Below are 20470 nucleotides of genomic sequence, written 5' to 3' on the forward strand. Positions count from 1 at the left end.
CTTGTTTTGAGCCAAACAAACTCCACCTGTTCGTTGTGTAACTGAACAAATTTGACAATCTGCTGACTGCTGGTGCCCTTAAATGACAGGGTACAACGTTAAAAGCCTCTCCCATTTCTCAAACAACATAACAAAGGGCACACCCATTTAAAAACCCATCGAGGGTGCCTTGCCTCTGGCCTGTGTTAAGTTCGGTGGTATTGTACACCAGTGCATCCTTCAGATTACTGTCAGGCCAGTGATTTGTCAGGAAAGCGCACAATTCACTCAAATGATTTATGAAATCCAGTACCACTTAAATAATCAAACACGGCAAAGCATGCATGGTCCAAAGAAGCAAAATAATTCTAAGTTACCAAGGCAAATGCCTGCTATTACAAAAGGCTCTATAACTGCAGTACAGCAGCAGTCTTCATACGTTTCCAAACATTAGACGAGGTTGTGGTGTGTACAAAAATTTATTAATACAAAATTTACAGATGATATGAATAGACATGTATCAGCTTTATTCCTAGTTAGAGCAACTGTGTGCAATAATCGTTGTTAAAATTATCGTTGTGATCAATGGCACATAAAATAAAGACTTTATGAATAACATCTAATCAGACCACTGTACTACTTAAATCTAATGATTTGTATAATTTAGTAAGGCTTTTGGCATTGTAAAAATCCTTCAAAGGAATAGCCACTGTAAACATGGGATGCTGGTAGCTAGCCGATTACACTTCAAAATTTTCATAAAAATAATAAATAGAATGGGATTTCAAAGATCACATCCTACACAACACAAAACATTCCCCGCCCACCTTGACTAGAAAACAAGCAAATGAAAACTAAGCAAAGCTGATGTATTGCAGCATTGTAGGGCCACTAAAAGCCATCTGTGATTCGTGGCGTATAAAGAGGCGAGGGAAGGCACCAAAGATGCAAGCTGCTTCCTGTGTCACATGGCCTGAGGAGAATGCAAAAAATTCAAGTAAGATTCATTTCAGACACAGGACTCCGGCTGAGGTCCAATGCTGCCTAAATAACTGTACAACATTCTATCTGATATAGGAGCAGTTGGCATATCCTTCTTGCGTGGACCCTAAAACCAATTCTTTTTTTCTTTTCGACTTATTTGTTCCCACCCTATAAAATGATAAGGAGAAAAGTAAAATTTCTTTTTAGATAATCACAGTAAGGATCTCCCTTCGTGGTTGAACTAGATGGTTAGTTAAATATTTTATTTTCTTAGTGCAATGTTTGAGATGCTAAACGTAAGTGTGTGTGTGTGTGTGTATGTGTGTGTGTGTGTGTGTGTGTGTGTGTGTGTGTGTGTGTGTGTGTGTGTTATAGGCATTTAAACTGAAGTGTTGCTTCCTAAAGGGGTCCTTCCAACTTAAGGTGTTCTTCAGCAAAATTTAAATTAAAGTACAATATTGAAACACAAGGCACAAGTTAGAAACAAGCCAACAAATGTGTATCACCTGCTAAATATTTGACATTAAAGCCATGCTTTTACATATTATATTAAACATGTCATATGCGTAGTTCATCAAAATCATAATTAAATTAATCCACCCCCAACCAACAAATCAGTCAACAAGGAACAAAAAGACTGGTGTAAGTGCATAATTATTTAGTGATAACCACAGTAAAGAGCTCCTAAAATTCACAACATGCCAGCATATCATAACAAATGAAAATATGTAAGGCATTAACAATAAAAATGTAATAAAACGGCAGTAGTGCTTTTTTTAAAGCTGGACAAAATGGAAGATTTATATATCTACAAAACAGCAATAAAACATAAAAAGTAAACGAGTCCAAGTGAAAGTTTGTAAGAGAGAGATAGAAATAAAGTTCAAAGTAATTTAAATACAAGATGAAAAGTGTTGACAGCACTTGAGAGTAACACATAATACTTTGCATAAAGCTAAGTTCCTAAGCTGCTCTCAGCTAGGCAATAAAGCTAAAGGATGTGCTTTTCCCTCCAATTAGCCTGGCTTCATTCCTTTTCAAAAACGCACTTAACAGAACATCCATGACTCTTCTGCTCTTCCATTTTATCTTTTCATAGGAAACTTTAAATAATTTCAAGCAAGTGGTTCTGTGAGTAAGATCAGGCCATTGTTTGGGGAGACCTGCGAATGTCTGATATTAGTTTACTTCAGCATCGTTTCCCATGTTTATATGTTGAATTGTTGAGTTGATTAACAACCCTGTGGTTAAAAATACAGCAGACCTGCAACCTTTTAGAGGGCAGAATTCGTTTCCCATATTGGGTGAGAAAATTGCACTACGAAATGAAGTAGTCCAAACAAACAATGGCCAGGAGAGTATACTTCTAACCATATTAATAATACCAATTACTGCTCTGAAACAGGGAAATTTAAAATAACGCAATACATATAAATGTAAATTTTGGAGAGCTTCAGGCACGCATGTGGTCCCTACCTTGCAATCAGAGAGCAGGAACAACAGTTTGTGCAGACATGAACTTGGATGGCTGTTATAAACCATGCAGAATATTCTTAGTCGTTTTCAATTTAAAAATATTCTGGTTTAGAAACATCTAGACCAGACATCATAAAACAGTAGTTTCTTATTTTATTCAACAGTCCTGATTGGCCAGCATGATTTATAATAACCCCATTGAAGAGACACAGGTAAAACTGGAGCGAAAGAAGGTAGGAAAATTGGAAATTTATAGCAAGAGGGACAGTGCCCCTTGCGACAGGCTGGTATGAAAAGTAGTTTGGAAAGGGAGATGAAACTCACCCGGGGAGGAATCTGCTTCAGCAATTCTCCCAAAATAGCATCATAATCCCCTCGTAGTAGAGCATCAATGTCTATGTCCAGTAGCAAATGGTCAATATTAATATCTTCAAGGCTGTTGTGGACAAAAATACTATCCTCTTAATTTCTTTTACAAAAATAGGTGTGGTATTCAAAACAATGATTGTCCTTTTTATCTATTTATTTTATACAAAACATAAACAGCTCAGGCGACTTCTCTGTTCTTGTACACACTTTATACAAACTGTATATATGTATATATATATATATATATATATATATATATATATATATATATAGGTAACTTAATCATTGGTCCACAAAGTAGATCTGTGCGTTCTCTAGTGCTTTGTACAAAAGAAAAAAACAATATTATTATCAAAATATTAATTTAATGGCTTTACTTCATACATAAATACATGTTTAGATAACACAGGAGCAATGATTGTTCAGTCAGTTTGAAATTACTCTTGCTTTGGAGAGTTGTTGAACACAAGATGTCTATATTCATCGCTACAAATAGCTTAACCGACGTCCTTTATTTTTAACTCTTTGTCTATACCTTTTCCCCAGGACTGCTGCCAAGTACTTCTTGACAGCCATTTGTTTTCGGTATCGACTGTAGCTGTCTGTGAAGATGCCATCCGAGTGTCTTTTGGATAAAGGTTCAGAATTCTCCTCCACGCTGCGTCCACTACTGTAAACGGAAAATTATAACAATTGCAGAAAAGGTTGACTGCATAGTAACTTTCAGTTTAATTCATTGTGCCTTTTTTACTTCCTGTAACACGTTTCATTTCTTAATTAAACAAGAATTAACTCTAATGAAAGGTAGAATTAAGAGCATTTATATATATATAGACTGAAGCAAGGGAGCTGCTCATGCATCTGTCCGGTGGAGCAAAGGGTTTAATAATACAATATGACCGTCTAGTGACTTTAGTCGTCATGAATTATGCATTAAGAAAATCTAATCTAGTTTCCCACGAGATTTATTAATGCGTTGCACTATAAATAGCTATTTTTGTTATACATTTTTATACCATCTGCATTCAAGACCTGTAAAAAAACGAATACATTAGACGTAGAAGTATGAGAAACATAGAAACCTGTGGGTGAATATGTTTTGTTAGGTGCATACACAGACAGACAAAATGAATTTGACAGAAAGGGGAGGAAGAAAGAGTGCGTGTGTGTGTGTGTGTGTGTGTGTGTGTGTGTGTGTGCGTGTGTGCGCGCGTGCGCGTGTAAAAGAGAGAGTGTGTTTTTGCATGCCAGCGCGCCTGTGTGCGTGCGTGTGTTCGTGCGTGCGCGCGTGCGTGTGTGCCAGAGTGAGAGACAGACAGAGAGACAGCAAGAGAACGAAAGAGTGAGAGGTCGATTCAAGCTGAGGTGAAATACTGCTATTAAGTCTAAGCTAAATCATTAACTATTATTGCAAATTTCTCACAAGAAAATGTTATAAGTAAGCCCTTACCCTACGCGTTTGTTCATCACTGAGGCCACATATTTCCTTGCTGCTAACTCACCCAGGATGGCCCTATATGTATCGTGGAATACTTTATCAGCATGTCTAATAAAACATCAAATACAACGCATATCAATTCCCCAGCTTCAACAAGGCTTCCCAGTTTATTACACTTTCGTTTTGTCTAGCTCCCTCTTTTTCTCTCACTCGTTTTCTTTCCCTCTCACTCGTTCTTTCTTTCTTTCTTTCTTTCACATACACACAGTCACCCATCAAACCCACATCAGACACAGTAAACTGTTAAATCGTTTGCAGATGCATCAACTGCTTAGCTATATAGTCGTCAAAGTTAATTCCACAGTTAATACATTGTATCTGATTAAGGCTACATTTAATGCTGATAATTTATTTTCGATAGGCTGACCTACATAAAATCACAATATTATAGAGAATTAAATCACCTTTTTTCCGGTGGATAATATAATCTATACATATCTTCGGGAACCGATGGTGGACTTCGTATACCAATGGGATCATTTTCAAAAGTTAACTCCGGTAAAGTGTTTCCATCTTCATCATATAAAAGTTCATCATTAAGCCTGCAAAGGTATCAAAGATATACATTTAAGCGGTAACACAATTACATGTAAATTTGTTGTGTATTTGTCAATATAAGCGGTGTGCTTTCCTGGTTGATCCTTTTTGTTTGCAGGGTTGATCTTTTCCATAAATCTCAAGAGGAGCATTAAAGTCACTACTGTCTTTAGAGCTTAAATGAATTTTAACTGACTTAGGATAAGTGCAATCATAATAAGCGATATTCAAAACATGGCAAGTGAAACAACATACTTACAAAAATTGTTACAGAACATCCATGTGCACCGCACACTTACCCTAATCAGCTGATGGGGTGGCATAAACAAACTACTAGTGTTGCATAACCATTCCAGCTAGGCGGTCCAGTTACTTCATTTGTTTTATCAGACAACGAATTCCATACTCAGAAACCAATTATTTGATCAACTCACATTCTTGTTTCAGTGTTAACATGCTTCTAAATACATTTGCTTCACACTTGACCTATGAACGATTCGAATGGTGTCCATACTTGAATATTCTTTTCAAAAACGTACTCTTTGCATATGTGATTTTCTAGTTACATTCTGTTTGTTCTTTAATATCATGTCAGTTTTCATCAAAATGGCACCTTGCAGATGAAGGGCATTTGCTTCTGCAGCCTTCATAATTTGCTGAAACCATCTGTGCTTCTCACTACTGACTACCACCAGATTAAAACATGCTGTGCCTTTAAAACAAGCAGTTCTCAATGAATATGATAGCTGCTGATATGGGTGGGGGTGTGATATTGTTTACCTTAAAATGTGCTTATTATTAGCAGTCTAGCAGCTATTGTTTTCTGAGCATAAAATAGTATAGCATTGGCCTCAAATATCCTATTACAGGTAAAAAAAAACATTTTAAGTACAAGAGATACTAAACCCTTTATTCAGGATAAGGACTCTTTGTGTAGGTCTATTTGATAGTAACATATTTACCCTTAAAGAGGTCTAGCTTTACTAAGACGAGTAAATCTAGGAAGAGCAAGGCTAAATCTGAGAACAATAATCATAGCAGTATGCCTGAATCGTTGCTATTAGAAGGTGTGACGACAACTGTGCTGAAGCTGCAGAATACACACAAAAGCCGATTTTTTTTTCAATGGGGTGCTACTCTCCTCATTTTTTTATAATATGACCGTCACAAGATTAGTGCGAGTTGTCACAAAACTATCCAAGCTATTATGAGACAGGCGCCTTTGTGTTGTGATGTGTTCTATTTCCAAGTCTTTTTTACTCTAAATAGGAGGAGTAAACAAAAGCAACCCAAGCTTATCATTAGCCCTATATGGTATGTAAAGAACCACTGTAGTTACACATTTGGATTAGCAAAGCTATGATGGAGCACGACAAATAAAAACAGGCATCACTCCTCTCAGCATACCTCTCAGCCTCTTAGTGCAATAAATATGGACAAAGTCTAAAATAATGAAGGGACCCAAAAATAGAGACAACTGTTAAGTATTTCTCTTTTACACTTAGAAAATTGCTAGAATAACAGGATTTTTGTTGACGTGCATATTCTGAAGGATATGAAGTTTGAAACTCAAATGTATATTATGGTTTAATTACTTCAATCCTCAATGATTTGCCAGAAAACCACAAATGTTATTTATGAGAAGCTGGCTTAAAATATGAGGCAAAAATGTGGACATTCTGCGAAAATCTGGACAGTTAAGTGGTGTGCCTCAGCCTCCGATTAAAATCATAGTACAAGCCCTTAAAATCATAGCACAGGTTCAGACGGAGGAGCACTTGCCTATATTTCTTCAATTAACAGACTGCATACAGTATGTGGCATGAAATTTTTGCATGGGCATAATTCAATTAGTTAATCAATCTGATTCCTTTTAAAAAGGCTAAATCTAAATGCACGGAAACAACCCCTAAATCTATGAAGAACAAAGTTAAATTTGGGTGCAAAAATCATAGTGCTATGACTAAATCATAACAGCTGAGGGCAAGGTAGTAAATGTTTTGTCTATACTTTGTTTAGCAATAATATTGTCATATCCCACCGCTTTCCATTCTTTCGTCCAGCATAAACTGTCAGCACTTCTAGGCACCTAAACTGAAAATGATTTGTTCTTAAATGCGGTTTTTATAAGGCAAATACAATGCATCCTATTTTATGTAGCAATCAAACCACTAGACACCCTTACCTAAGACTGTAGAAACTCGTACAGATGGTATAAAGCGGGACTATAAAGCTTACTGAATGAAGCACGCCTATTGACGTTAATGTTCTGATTGCTTCAACGACTGGCACACAGCCTAGGGGGTACAATCGAGTACATATCAGTGGTAGCCAAGTTTGAAATAGTTGTTGTAAGACCCTTAGTAAGCACAGCCTTAAAAAGTCTCCCTCTCTCTAAAGTAATAAATATTGAATATTAATCCTTTGTTTTACAGAATATCTACTGCTCCGGCCTCCTCCTCCTGCTGCACTTACCCACCCCTCCCCTTGCTACTACCCTATTTCTCAGTAAATGACGCATCTCTCAAGTCCCTGCGGTTCCAATTTCCTTCATTATCTTTAGCAATCCCCTTCCACTGAAGAGAAATTGTCTGAGAGTTTAAATGCCCTTAACAGTGATCTCAGCAGCAATTAGACACACGATGCCCTTTAATCAATAGTCGTACTTAATTGACATTATCCGTTCGCCAGCTTAAAACTTATTTTAAATCAGTCCGATCTGTAACTAATTAAAGCTGTGCCCAAACAAATAAAACATGTGGGAAAAGTAAATGCCCTCTGTGTTGATGCAAGTGAAGAATTACAATTTATTTCGTTGAGATACCCATTTTCCCTACACCTTCTAATCCAGTTTCAGTAGTATATATCTATATCTATTGCTATAATCTAACTAACCACACACAGACACACAGCACACTTGCTCTCTCCAAGAAACACGTAAACACGCCTTTTTAAGAACCAAAAGAGAGCACCGTTATACCCCCGAGTAAGGTGAGTGCCCTTAAAATCATTGCATCTTTTCTATTTTATTTTCCCTAAGCATAATACAGAACCTTAGCTGAACAATTTTCTCTTGATTAACATCTTGTCATATTGTTGATATGCTGCTGCAGTTTAAGGTGCTTTATTCAAGCAGCAGTCGTTCCTACATGGAGAACTGGCACTGTACTATCCATTGCATACTCTTGTGTTACGGTCCATCAAAAATGTGCATTTGGTCTTTCTAGGGCTAGCAGCAACATAATCAGTTAATGCTTGCATACCTTTGGTTTCTGTATTCGTTCTTAAATTAGTCCCAATAAACCTGTTAACTTCAAGACTGGATGAAGGAAGCCATGCTAATACAACATGCCATCTTAAAGATAAACAACATGCACCGAATAGGGTAATTGGAAGCCTTAAATGAAATGTAACATATAATCAAGAAAAAAAGTTGCCTACCTAAGGACAGAGTACTTGAGACCAGCAGGTGAGCAGGAGACGCTACAGTGCATTATTATTCCATAGACCAGTAATGCTACGGTCGATTTGCTGGGCATAGCTTTTCTATTGAAAAACAATCATCAAAATATGCATCAATTAAAAAGCTGAACGTTTAGTTTGCTGGTTTGTCTTGTGTGTGCGTGCGTGTGTTTAGAAATTGTCAAAAAAACTTCATACACATGATTGCAAAGACATAATATTGAAACTGTCAGCTGCACTTGTTAAACTTGAAAAGATTACGAACTAAGTTCTTAACAACAAGCAATGCAGTTGATTATTTTGCAGACGTGAGACTCAGATTCGCATTCTTACCACAATACTCTTACCCCCTGGATATACCACCATCTATTTTAAATAAAAATGAAGAAAGCACGCTTCTTCTCGTCCGCTGAGTCCCACTTCTTGGGTACCATGGTAAACCTGAGCTCCTATTTTTTTCTGGTACAAAACAGTGGCGTACTAGTAGCTGTGTCTTCCCAAGTTGCAGGATTGTCACATACCTATGAAAGTCCGGGCAGGGAGTTGAGCAGAATGTGATCCGACTTGGGCTGAGATGCAGAGAATGAGAGCGGATCTTTCACACTGCACTGCTTCTCTGAGGCGACCCTGCTACTGCCTTCTTCTGTGCTTGGAACTTGACCAAACCTCCAGCACCACACTACTATATATATGCAATTAGCAGAAATCTTCGCAAACACTGCTTTATCAGTAAACATTTGTCTACATATTATCTTTAAATACTAGCTATTGTTCCCGATAGCGTTGCGCCCGGACTTTTATTCATGAATCAACCAGCTTGCCTTTTACAGAATAAGTCACGTATCAGAAAGACGTCACCAAATAAATTCCTCCCGGACTATAACTCTTCCTTTCTCGTATATGATCTAGCACAAGTCATAAACTTACAAGCAACCCATGCCAAATTACACTTTGGGATTTTTCTAATTATCACATTTCCTGTCACTTCACCTGTATAGCAGCCCTCGCTGTCAATTATGTAGCTTATACTGGAATGTTAGGGATTCCCATTAGTAAGCCATCCATGAAAAGCTGTGCTGACAAACACAGGAAGGATGCTGTTCACCCCCTCCCAAAAAAAGTAAAAACAAGAGATATGAGGAATTCTTTCGGGGTATGTGGTTTTGTTCTTTTCCCCGGGAAGGTTCACAAAATACTTCAATTAAGCAGATAAAAAAGATTACAACCAGCGGGGAGGATTGCTGGAAGAACTGTCTACAGAAGGTGGAGCTCAAAAAGTCTTGTCTTATAGATAGAGGAGCACATTAACTGTGCATCTCAAAACTAAAACTTTCTTACTTTAAGAGGTGATATGCGTAGATACATGCTTTACAATTACAAAAATAAATGTGGACTAACTATAGCAATGCTTAATGCATTTTATGCGACATTGCTTAGCCGCAGCAGCATAAAAAAATGTCCAAATGGTTATTGACTGTCATGGCTTGCAGACTACTGAGGGCTCCATGCATGTACAAATAATGTTGTCACCTCGACCACTACCCCTACACACACACACACACACACACACACACACACACACACAATAATAACTGTAATTTAACTTTACTAAAAAATGTCAAATTGTGTTTTCTCGCGCATTATGATCTATGCCGCCTGTAGTTTGGGGACTGGATTTGTTACACTAGATCGCACACAATCACTGCAGATGCAAAAGTGAGACAATCATTTAAAAGGGGTATATGTCGAAGGGTTTTGGAAACCGACTTAGAAACAATTGGATATTTCGGGAATAGAAACAGTAATAGATACTTTTTACTCTCTCCTTTTCTGGATGCTGGAGTCATATCTCCTAGCTGTCCACGACTTTAATGTCTTCCCTGATTTAGGCTCAGGTTTTAGCTTCATCTTTCCCAAATGCTCTGATCCTGTTGCAGAAACGTGTTGACTGTAGTAAATCAATATTATCGGTCGTTACAGTCGAATACTACTTTAAAAATAAACGTGAATGCAAAAAAAATGTTACCCTTTCATCATTCCAACTGATAAGTACCTTTCCATACTTAGAAAGTGCCCCAGAAAAGTGTCCCAGATTTATATTGTTTACCACATACTTAGAAAGTGCCCCAGTTGCCTCTGATTATTTTTGGCGTTGTCCCTCACGCTTGAGGTAACAGGTTGAATGCTATGTACAGTCTTATGCGTCTTATGATAAGACTGTTGCGCTTTGCCTGTTACATTTCTTAATGCGTAAACTTCCCCGTCAGGAGCTCCAAAAAGGTTTTAATTTGTCATCTTCACAAATACATACATCCTCAGTGGTTGCAATCAATTGTGGCCTGGTTTCAAACCAGCAGAGCAAAGGCAGTCATGTTTAATTACAAGAACAATCTTGTGCAGTATACTATTAGACTTATAGTCAGTAGACATTAAAGTTTTAGAGGGTAAGCCCCAAGGACAGAAGTGGTAACATGTAAGGAGCAGTATCTGGCTGTGACTTGCTGACAGCCACACAGTAAGTAAATGGATGCTGAGAGAGTCAAACCGCAGACTACATGTCTTAAATGCAATGGGAATAAAACGGGTAACCCCTCACCACTTTCTCATACAGTTATAAAACAAACAAACAAACTCTAACTTATCATTATCACCTGCCACCCAAACAAAAAAGGATGACTAATGAATAATATAAAGGTTCAGGTATGCTCGCATGTTATAGAAGCTGGAGCTGGTATGGTCATATGAGTACAGCCGGTACTTTTTTCACGAATTCCCCACCACTAACACGGATCATATTTAAAATACTTTTCGACTACATTAAAAAAAATAAAATAACTCCGGAGTCCAAACAGTCTACTCAAAAACTGTTCAAACTACTTTCTACAAAACCTGTCTTGCATACATACATACACACACATACAAATATTCATAATTGTATGTGGGGGAATGGATAAATAGGTAGATAGATGGACAGAGAGAAAGAGGAGAGAGACCGAAAACATCCTTAAAATGGAGGGCCATAGGTAAGATAAAATAGGTGGACATCACCACCATGTGGTAGAGTTTCATATCGCATGTTATCTCTGTTTTGTTCTATCACCTCTGACTTTTAATGACTCTAGTTTTAACTTTCTTCCTCTTATTTTACCAACAAAATGTCAGTTCACTCACATACATTTGTATAATCATCAAAAATAAATCCCAGAATAAATGCCAGTCATTTATACTTCATTTTGTGTAAGGAGTTATTCTACAACACTCCTAACTTTGTGTACCTCTTAGTAAAATACTTGTACAATCTGTGAAAAATTGTGTACTTTTCTGTGTGTGTTTTGTGCATTATAGTTTCTACTTTAATAGCCCCTCTTTCACAGCTGTTTATGTGTACTTTGTTCCTCTTTTAGTGATGTCTTGCCTTTACTACTTCTGTAGCTGGGAAGGATGAAGCATGAACATGTAATTTACAGGAGCATAGTTAATAAAAATACATTATTGAGTGCTTGTTCTGTCTGCTATTCTGCTTCCACCTGTTTTATCATAGATAGTCAGGAGAAGTTAGCTTATCCACTGAGGTACACTACAAGTACTTTTTTGTGAGAGAAGTCATAATAACATGATACATGCATACACACACACACACACACACACACACACACACACACACACACATATATATATATATATATATATATATATATATATATATATATATATATATGGGTTCACTTCAGTTCACTGAACTTTCAATTCACTGACTTTCATTTCACTGACACCATTTCACTGAAATTCATTTCACTGAAACTTCATTTCACTGAAAGTTCATTTCACTGACAACTATTATTAGCAATAAAATGGAATATTCCCCTTCCCCACTGTAGTGCAACCCTGGAGTTAGAATATATAGTTGGGAGGGTGTGGGGCAGCCCCACTTCATTTCATATGATATTCTTACGTTTTGATATAATATTGCTTAGTAAAAGAAAAGTAAGTTAGGGGCTGCGCCCCCACACCCCCGATGGGGGGCTCTGCCCCCACACCCCCCTAACTATATATTCTCACTCCAGGGTCGCACTACAGTGGGGAAGGGGGCATATTCCATTTACTTTGTAATAATACTTGTCAGTGAAATGAACTTTCAGTGAAATGAAGTTTCAGTGAAATGAATTTCAGTGAAATGGTGTCAGTGAAATGAAAGTCAGTGAATTGAAAGTTCAGTGAACTGAAGTGAACCTATATATATATATATATATATATATATATATATATATATATATATATAATAGGATAATTGCTGCAAGGTTTCATATATGTATGATGTTTACTGGAGGTGGTGCCTGGCCTTCAGCATGATTTCTCTGCACTTAGATGGCATCTAGCCCTAGTGCATTGAAGTGAATTGTCCAAACATGGCAGTTAGGATGTAGACCAGGTTATAATGCTGTATTCTCACTTTTTTACAAGCAAAACAAGAATACACAAACAATTCTACTGTGGCAGGCTAAAAGCCAAGAAAGACAAGGAAAAGCACAAAGTCTAATGCAAATGTAAACATATGGCAACAATATGGAAAACACAATATTCAAGCACTCTGTATGTATAATCATTAAACTGCAGCTGCAAATGTAAAGCATATTATACCTGAAGTCTAAAATGACTACCAGAAGGTCCCAGTAGACTTGGTGTGTATGGAGTACAAGAAGGCAAGAGGGAAAATAAATGCAACAATGATCCTATTATTTCTAGATCTGCTGTTATGATGAGTTAGTTATAATTTATAGTTTAGAGGGGCCATTGATGTAGGATTTGTTTCATAAATGGAAGGTGAATAAACAGTCAGAGTTTATTCAAAAAACATTATACTCACAAAGGAAAGGTTTGCTCCTGAGGACATGCTTTTCTTTTGGGGAACTGGTAAGGCTCATCACACATTATTGCATACAGCTCAGAAATTCTAGCTGCAATATCAGGCTTTCACTATGATACCTTGACAATAACTCTTAATACAAATGCTTGGTCTTAATTGTAGCAAAAATACTTACTCATGTGCACATATAATCTATTCACTTGGACTCACATGTAAGGATCTCTTTGCAACTAAACAGCTGAAAACTAATGCTTTTCCAACCCCAGATTAGGGCCTTATCTCCATAACCCTTTAATAATTGCACTCTACTTCCATTCCAACTTGGAAAATAGTAATAATTAAGGGAGAAGCATTTTATTGTACCTCTGACATGCCACAGCCTTGGAATCACTAACAATATAGTTGATGCCACACACATTGCTACAACAAAATCAATTAGCTCTAAGAAAACAATATATTATGCTTGACTGGGTGTATTATGATCAGTTTAATACTTGAGCACATGAAGGAGACAGATACTGGCCACTAGAAACTGTCTATCGAGATAAATATTTCAAGTCAACAGATCAGATTGGTTTAAAGGGAGGTAAATTCTGCTACTGGATTTGCTCACTTCACCAGTTTAAAACCAGACAAGATACTTTAGGACAAAATGGAAAATTGGCCATATGTATAGGTCTGCAGCTGTGGAACTGCATTCATATTTGTTAGTCATCTAATCCAAACATAGTAAAAGTCCTAAACCATGATGATTACATCCTTACTCAGGTTAACAAAACATTTGGAAGGGAGTAGATGTGAAAACTGAAGCAAAAGTAGACAAAACATATGGCAATAGAAAGTGTTTCAAATAAGTAATATAAAGGTACTGACTGGAAGACATGAAAAATGAAAAAGCCCAGTTATAGTGGCTAGTATCGAGAACCAGTGGAATAACCACATGTTGATCAAGATTTGACTCATGAATGGCTAAGGAGAAGTGAAATTACACAACAGATGAAATGAAAATAACTGCAGCTCAAGACAGTGGACTACATATGTGTTTGTTCACTAAATCTATAGACATGGTGAAGGATGCATACAAATATAGTTTCTGCAGCATAGATCTAGAAACAGTTGTGTATATTATTGCATGCAGTGGTATATTAATGGCTAAGCATCTGTTATCTGAAAATTCAGTAATGTGATATAGATGTTCCACTGGAGACAGCAAACATTATAGTATAGAAATAACTGAGAGACATTAGAAACATGAGTCACAAACAAAAACTGAAAAAAAGAAGTAATGATCATGTGGGGTTATCCAATAACAGCAGTAAAGAAGGAAGAAGAAAGAATATCATATACTGCTAGTTAAAGAAAAGAAAAACTATCAGGATTAATTATTAAAATAGCTATACCTAGCAATTATGGTGTCCTATGCATTGAAAAACGTAAAAATCATCCCATATAAAGACATGCAAATTGAAAGTAAAACAATGTGGAAAAAGTATACCTATATATTTCCAGTAGTTTGAGGAACAAACTGGGTTAATTAAAAAAAATCAAAGCATATTTAAATATGCTACTAATACATGTAACTTTTTATAAACCACAGAAGGAGGTAATTTTGGGAAGATTATGTGTGCTGAAATGAACAGTCTTGAGAAACATCAAAGACTAAAACAAAATTGATTTCATGATCTTTATGTCCTGATTTTGTAGTGCATTCCTTTCCTGTCATGGTATTAAAAACCCTTAACATTTGGATAATTAAAAAAAGAGCAAAAACATGTATTAGGGATAAAATGAAGAGTTTAAATGCCATTACCAGTCAGAATTCTGAAAAGGATTTTCACTCTTGCTGTAACTAAAGGTTAGTGTTGAGAGGTGACATCAAAGATCCTGCTACTGATATTATAGATTACAGAAAGAGCCATGGTTACCTTGTCCAGGGTAGAGTGGTAAGAATTAGATTTGCTTTATCTTCCTTTTATCTTTGGAAGAATGTTTTGTATAAGAGAAGGTGGCAGCTAAAGACAGTGGACTACATACAAGTTTGTTCACAAAGTCTAAAGAAACAATGGAGAATACAGACAAATGTAGTTTCTGCAGTACAAATCTAAATGGCACATAGAAGAGTCTGATTTTAAGGAAGTGAGAACGTATTCATTGCTACCACTAGATGGTCATGAAATCAAAAGGAAAACATTTGGTTGTTAAAGTTTAAAGCAAACAGATATTTTCCATTCAGCTCCAATTCTTTACTGTGTGTAAGACCACAGCTTTGCTCAGAACCGACTCCTGAAGAACTGATATGTTAATATCTGTGCTGTTTTGCTTTATTGCCTTGGCAAGTAAAGTACGTGGAGAATAATATTTAATTAAAGTGTCTGTCTACAAATTATCAGTGATACCCTGCATAGATATTAAGACAGAGTATCCTCTTGCTTGCTTATTTATTACATCATTACAGTGTCACCTGCTACTATTCGCATGGTACTTAGATGAAGGACCACCTGGAAGGACTTTAGTGCAAGAATAATATCCAATACCTCTTTCATATGTTTTGGGCTTCACTTCCTGGGACAGAGACCAAATTCCCTATACTTGAAGCAGTTCCACAAATCAGTAGTTAACCTTTGATTTAGGAGTGGAGGAGAGAAGGAGAGTTGCAATTCTGTTTGCCACTTCTACAGCTGGGAAGGCTGAAGCATGAACATGCAATTTACAGGAGCATAGTTAATAAAATACATTAATGAGTGCTTGTCTTTTCTGCTATTCTGCCTCCACCAGTTTTATCATAAATAGTCAGGGGAAGTTAGCTTTTCCACTCAGATACACTACAAGTACCGATCTTTGTATGATAAGTCCTAATAACATGATCCTGCACTGATGCTTCCGGGTCCAGGATAGAGGAAAGGAAGGCTGGCATCTAATGACTGGTCCTTTACAAAAATTGGGTGTTTCTCCAAGAATCCTCTTGTATTTCTCATCAGTAATGAGAATGTGACAATTCCTTTTCACTATATCACAGACTATATAGGCATCATTAGAATATGTCATAAAAAATCTAAGGGTATTTATATCAGTGATGGACACAGAGGAAGAACAATTATTGTTGGAAAAAAATATGATCTAGCATAACTTGTTCTTCTGGTTAACACTTACTTCTCTGCCACATCAACCTCTTTTTCAGAATAGCCCATCATAAGAAAATCATTTTTCATTCTTTAAAAGCTGATAGATACAGAACTGTGTTGTGTGTGTGTGTGTGTTGTGTGTGTGTGGATGCGTGTGTGTGTGTGTGTGTGTGTGTGTGTGTGTGTGTGTGTGTGTGTGTGTGTGTGTGTGTGTGTGTGTGTGTGTGTGTGTGTGTGTATGTGTGTGTGTGTGTGTGTGTGTGTGTGTGTGTGTGTGTGTGTGTGTGTGTGCGTGTGTGTGTGTGTGTGTGTGTGTGTGTGTGTGTGTGTGTGTGTGTGTGTGTGTGTGTGTGTGTGTTTTGAGGCTCCCTATTGAAATGTCAGTATTTGAAATGCTAAGTGTCAAACACAGAAAAATGAAGACTGAAACTGCAGTAGAAGAGTGAATCTCAAACATGGCTCTTCTCTTTTGAACTTTTTTTTTGTAGTGGGCAAGCTCTGCTGTACCTCTGATGTAAAGGGAAAAGCCACCACTCCAAGATCGTCGTACCTCGAAGGAAAGGGAATATTCAGCAAAATGGCCATCTCAGATTTAATACATGTAAAATCTGTTTTTTTTTTTTTTTTGGCACTTCAGTCTCCCTTTTTCAGGACTTGCTCTATCAGGTATCAACATTTGAAATGGTTACTACGTTTTGTAGTTTTTACATTTTTTTTTTTTTTTAGATTCTAGCTACTTTTCTATGATAGCTGGCAATGGCCATTGCTAATGATGTAATTTGTGTCTATGTTAGAAAGGTGTTTAACAATTTTATCCTTCTCTCCAATTCAGACTACAATTGCTGTGCTCCGTATGCTACTTATCACTTAGAAAGGAAACTAGGAAATGAGTTATTTAGACTTGAATGTGTTACCATGAATCAGAGAAAGCAACGTCTAAAGCAATGATGACAGCATTTGTTATTAGACAACATGCATGATGATGCCAGAGAACTTTCCAAAGGAAGTGAAACCACACATTTTAGACACTCCTGAAAAAGTAACCTGTTGTTTGGCAATCCAAACTAATGACCTAATTATGACTGTACATGTACAATGTAAAATTTGGAGATCATGTCATGATTCTCATCACCTTGTAGTGTACTCTTTCACTAAAATTATCCAACTTCAAATAAATATCTTCCCTGAAAACTAGAGCAGCCCATTCGCAAACTCATCTAATCAAACCTCTTAAATTACATTAGCTGCCTCCTTCTAATCACTCTCCAGATAGGAATACTATTTACATGAAAACATGGAGGACACTAATTATGCCCTAGAGCTGGAAAAAAAAAAAACAAGCTGGTTGTGTACCTTTCTGAGGTATGAAAGGTGTATGACAAACTTGTTAACCACATTTTCTTTGGTATGAAAGGTGCACAAACTTAAACATCTTTCACTGCTAAGCTTTAGTTTGTTGTTAAAGCAGGCATGGCTCCTTCAACAAAATAGTACTGGAAGTATGCACTTTACCCTGACACGCAAAGCTTGAAAGTGTAGCAAAAGTGTCTAACAACTAATAAAGCTGTTACAGAGTTAGAGGTACACTTTTCTTTTGACCGCTATTTGAATGGACTGTATGTAAGCTTCTGAGCCCCCCAAGCCTTTCTGTGTTGGAGGGAAGCCTTCTAGCTTATTAGTGGGAGTGGTAAGCACTAGGTAACCTGTCTACCACATAAGGAGTGGTTCTGGCCCAGAAAATGTAGTTATTGGCCGTTTGGGCAATCTCTTCCATCTCTCTCAACTTTCTGATTTGAAAGACTATTTGCACTTGTTTCTGTCCTGTAACTCATCTAGTGCAGATACATATTCTTAGTTTTAGTACTTAAATTTGCTTATTCATGCTCAGCACTTGTTCAGAACTTGCTCACTTGCTTAGAGAAAAACAGCTCTTGTACTCACTTTCCTCACTTATCTAGGGGAAAATGTTTTTTTTATTCAGGCATGTCCAAGGGTCAGCTCCCAGTGCTCTCTCTTGTCTATCTGATGAATCTGGGCATCTTGAGGCAATGTAGAAATTGCCTCATGTACACAGACAACCCTCTCCTCCTACCATACAACACTACAACCTGTGAGAGATGCACTTATCTAGCCAAATGGGAGGTAAAGCTCTCTGCAACCAAGACTGAACTTGACAGTCATGAGGAGAAGGTAAACATTTGCACCACACCACACTCATCACATAGTCTCACTAAATCTACACCACCGAAATCCACACATAATAACACAAAAACATTCGCGGAGGCTCTCAGTAATAATCTGTCTAAACAACAGACACCTCCAAAGCAGAAACGCAAGCAACCTCCATCCCCCAACACAACCCAAATGACACATAGCCCACAGACTTAGTGTGCCACTCAACCACAACCAATAAGGCAAAACAACGTACCCAACGCAGTAGTCATAGGTAACTCTATAGTCAGTCAAACTGATGTCCCACTCACCATGCTAAACAAGGAGAAGGGTACTGTCAGCTGCCTGTCGGGTGCCAGGATCCGCCACATAACCCACTCACTCAGGTCACTCCACAACAAGCACAAATACGACTCTGTCATTGTCCATGTTGGTGTGAATGACCTGAGACATACCTCCCTAGACTACATGAAAAGAGACATGGAAGAGCTCTCCGAACCTGTAGCCCAGGCAGGTATGACCCTAGCCCTGAGTAGCATTCTGCCATCGCCCAGAATGATACCGCAGTACAAGGACAAAATGATTGACTTCAACAATTGGCTAAGCTTCTGGTGTCATTCTAAGGGGATCCAGTATCTGCCTGCTTGGAATGACATGGTCGACAGACCACGATGCTTTGCCACAGATGGCTTGCACCTGTTGCCCCTGGGATTCCAGATACTGGCTAAGGCTGTTGTTGCCCCTATAGTGCCTTTTTTAGGCAAGGTTCAAATAACAAATTCACCACCGTAACAGGAACAGGCAAGCAAAAACTGAGGGTAATGCTACTCAATGCTAGAAGTCTAAATCTCAAAATGCACTCACTCAAGGCACTCCTTAAAATGGAGAACATCGATATCTGTGCAGTGACTGAGACCTGATTCAAGGCTCCAGAGAGCACCCCTGCACTACCAGGCTATAACTCATAATACACTTTTCGGCCATGTAACCTGGACCAAAACACCAAAGGCGGAGGTGTGTCCATATTCATTAAGGATATCCACACCTCCAGGCTAGTTGCTCAGCATAATGCATCTGAGGTTATCCAAGTGCAACTAACTCTGGGCAAAACTGCAATCCAAATTGTAGCTTGCTACAGATTCCCTATCATGCCTCAGGATTCCCACTCCTCTTTTCTTGATGTACTGGAAAATATTAGGGTTCAACCAAACACCCTAATAATGGGCAACTTCAACTACCCCACCATTAACTGGGAAAACTACTCATGTACCAACTCCTTAGCTCAATGCTTTCTGGAATTCATAAACTCCAGTGCCCTGGATCAACTTACCCACACCCCCACCAGGGGCAACAATATCCTAGACCTAGTCATTACCAACATGAGTGACCGGTGTTCCACACCTGAAGTCAACTCCTCGTTGGTCTGATCCGACCATAAGCTAATCACCCTTGATATCCACATCTCGCCCCCACCCCCCATTAAGGAAACCACGGTAAAAAAATTCTCCAAAGCTAACTTCATGCTTCTTAAGACAGAAGTGGTGAACTTCATGACACCCATGCAGATGGACAATACAGTTACAACTGCTGAATCCTACACAAATGCACTCTATAAGCACTTACACGAGTACTTGGGTCGTGCTATCCCAAACAGAACCAAGATGCTATCCCCCAAAAAAAGGAAGCCAATCTGGTGGTCCTCTGCCATAAACAAACTGTACAACAGAAGGAAGAAACTGTTGCAAAAGAGAGTAAAATCCCATGAGTGGAGGAGCTCCCTGGTCAGGCTCAGTAAGAAGCTGAGATCCCTTATAAGATCCTCCAAAGCTAGTTACGAAAACAAAATTGTCACTAATTCTAAGGACAACTAGAAAGCATTCTATAGCTATGTCAAGAATCTCGATAGCGACACCCAGATCTGCTCTGAGTTGCAGCACAAAGGCATGAAAATTACAGAACCAACTGATATTGCCAACATCCTGGCAGATAGGTTCAGTGCTAACTTTA

The 20470-nt window shown here is 37.9% G+C and overlaps 1 protein-coding gene across 10 annotated transcripts; it reads right to left on the reverse strand.

Moving 5' to 3' along the window:
- Positions 1-439: 439 nt before the first annotated feature.
- Positions 440-9556, reverse strand: ADCYAP1 (adenylate cyclase activating polypeptide 1). 10 transcript variants are annotated; one of them, XM_044066609.1, is made up of 7 exons: positions 8827-9276; positions 8285-8389; positions 4711-4848; positions 4259-4354; positions 3344-3478; positions 2764-2875; positions 440-1131 (listed from the first exon to the last, which is right to left on the reverse strand). In XM_044066609.1, the coding sequence occupies exons 2-7, from the start codon at positions 8380-8382 to the stop codon at positions 1117-1119; spliced, it is 594 nt and encodes a 197-aa protein (XP_043922544.1). In that variant the 5' UTR covers positions 8383-8389; positions 8827-9276; the 3' UTR covers positions 440-1116. The 10 variants fall into 10 exon arrangements, with proteins under 10 accessions (XP_043922544.1, XP_043922545.1, XP_043922541.1 ...); XM_044066610.1 differs by lacking the exon at positions 2764-2875; XM_044066606.1 differs by lacking the exons at positions 440-1131; positions 8827-9276 and adding an exon at positions 9296-9556 and having other exon boundaries at positions 1460-2875.
- Between the last annotated feature and the right edge of the window lie 10914 nt (positions 9557-20470).

Source organism: Protopterus annectens, chromosome 3.part1 (genome assembly GCF_019279795.1).
Source record: "Protopterus annectens isolate FY-2018-M chromosome 3.part1, PAN1.0, whole genome shotgun sequence".
Classification (NCBI taxonomy): Eukaryota; Metazoa; Chordata; order Ceratodontiformes; family Protopteridae; genus Protopterus; species Protopterus annectens.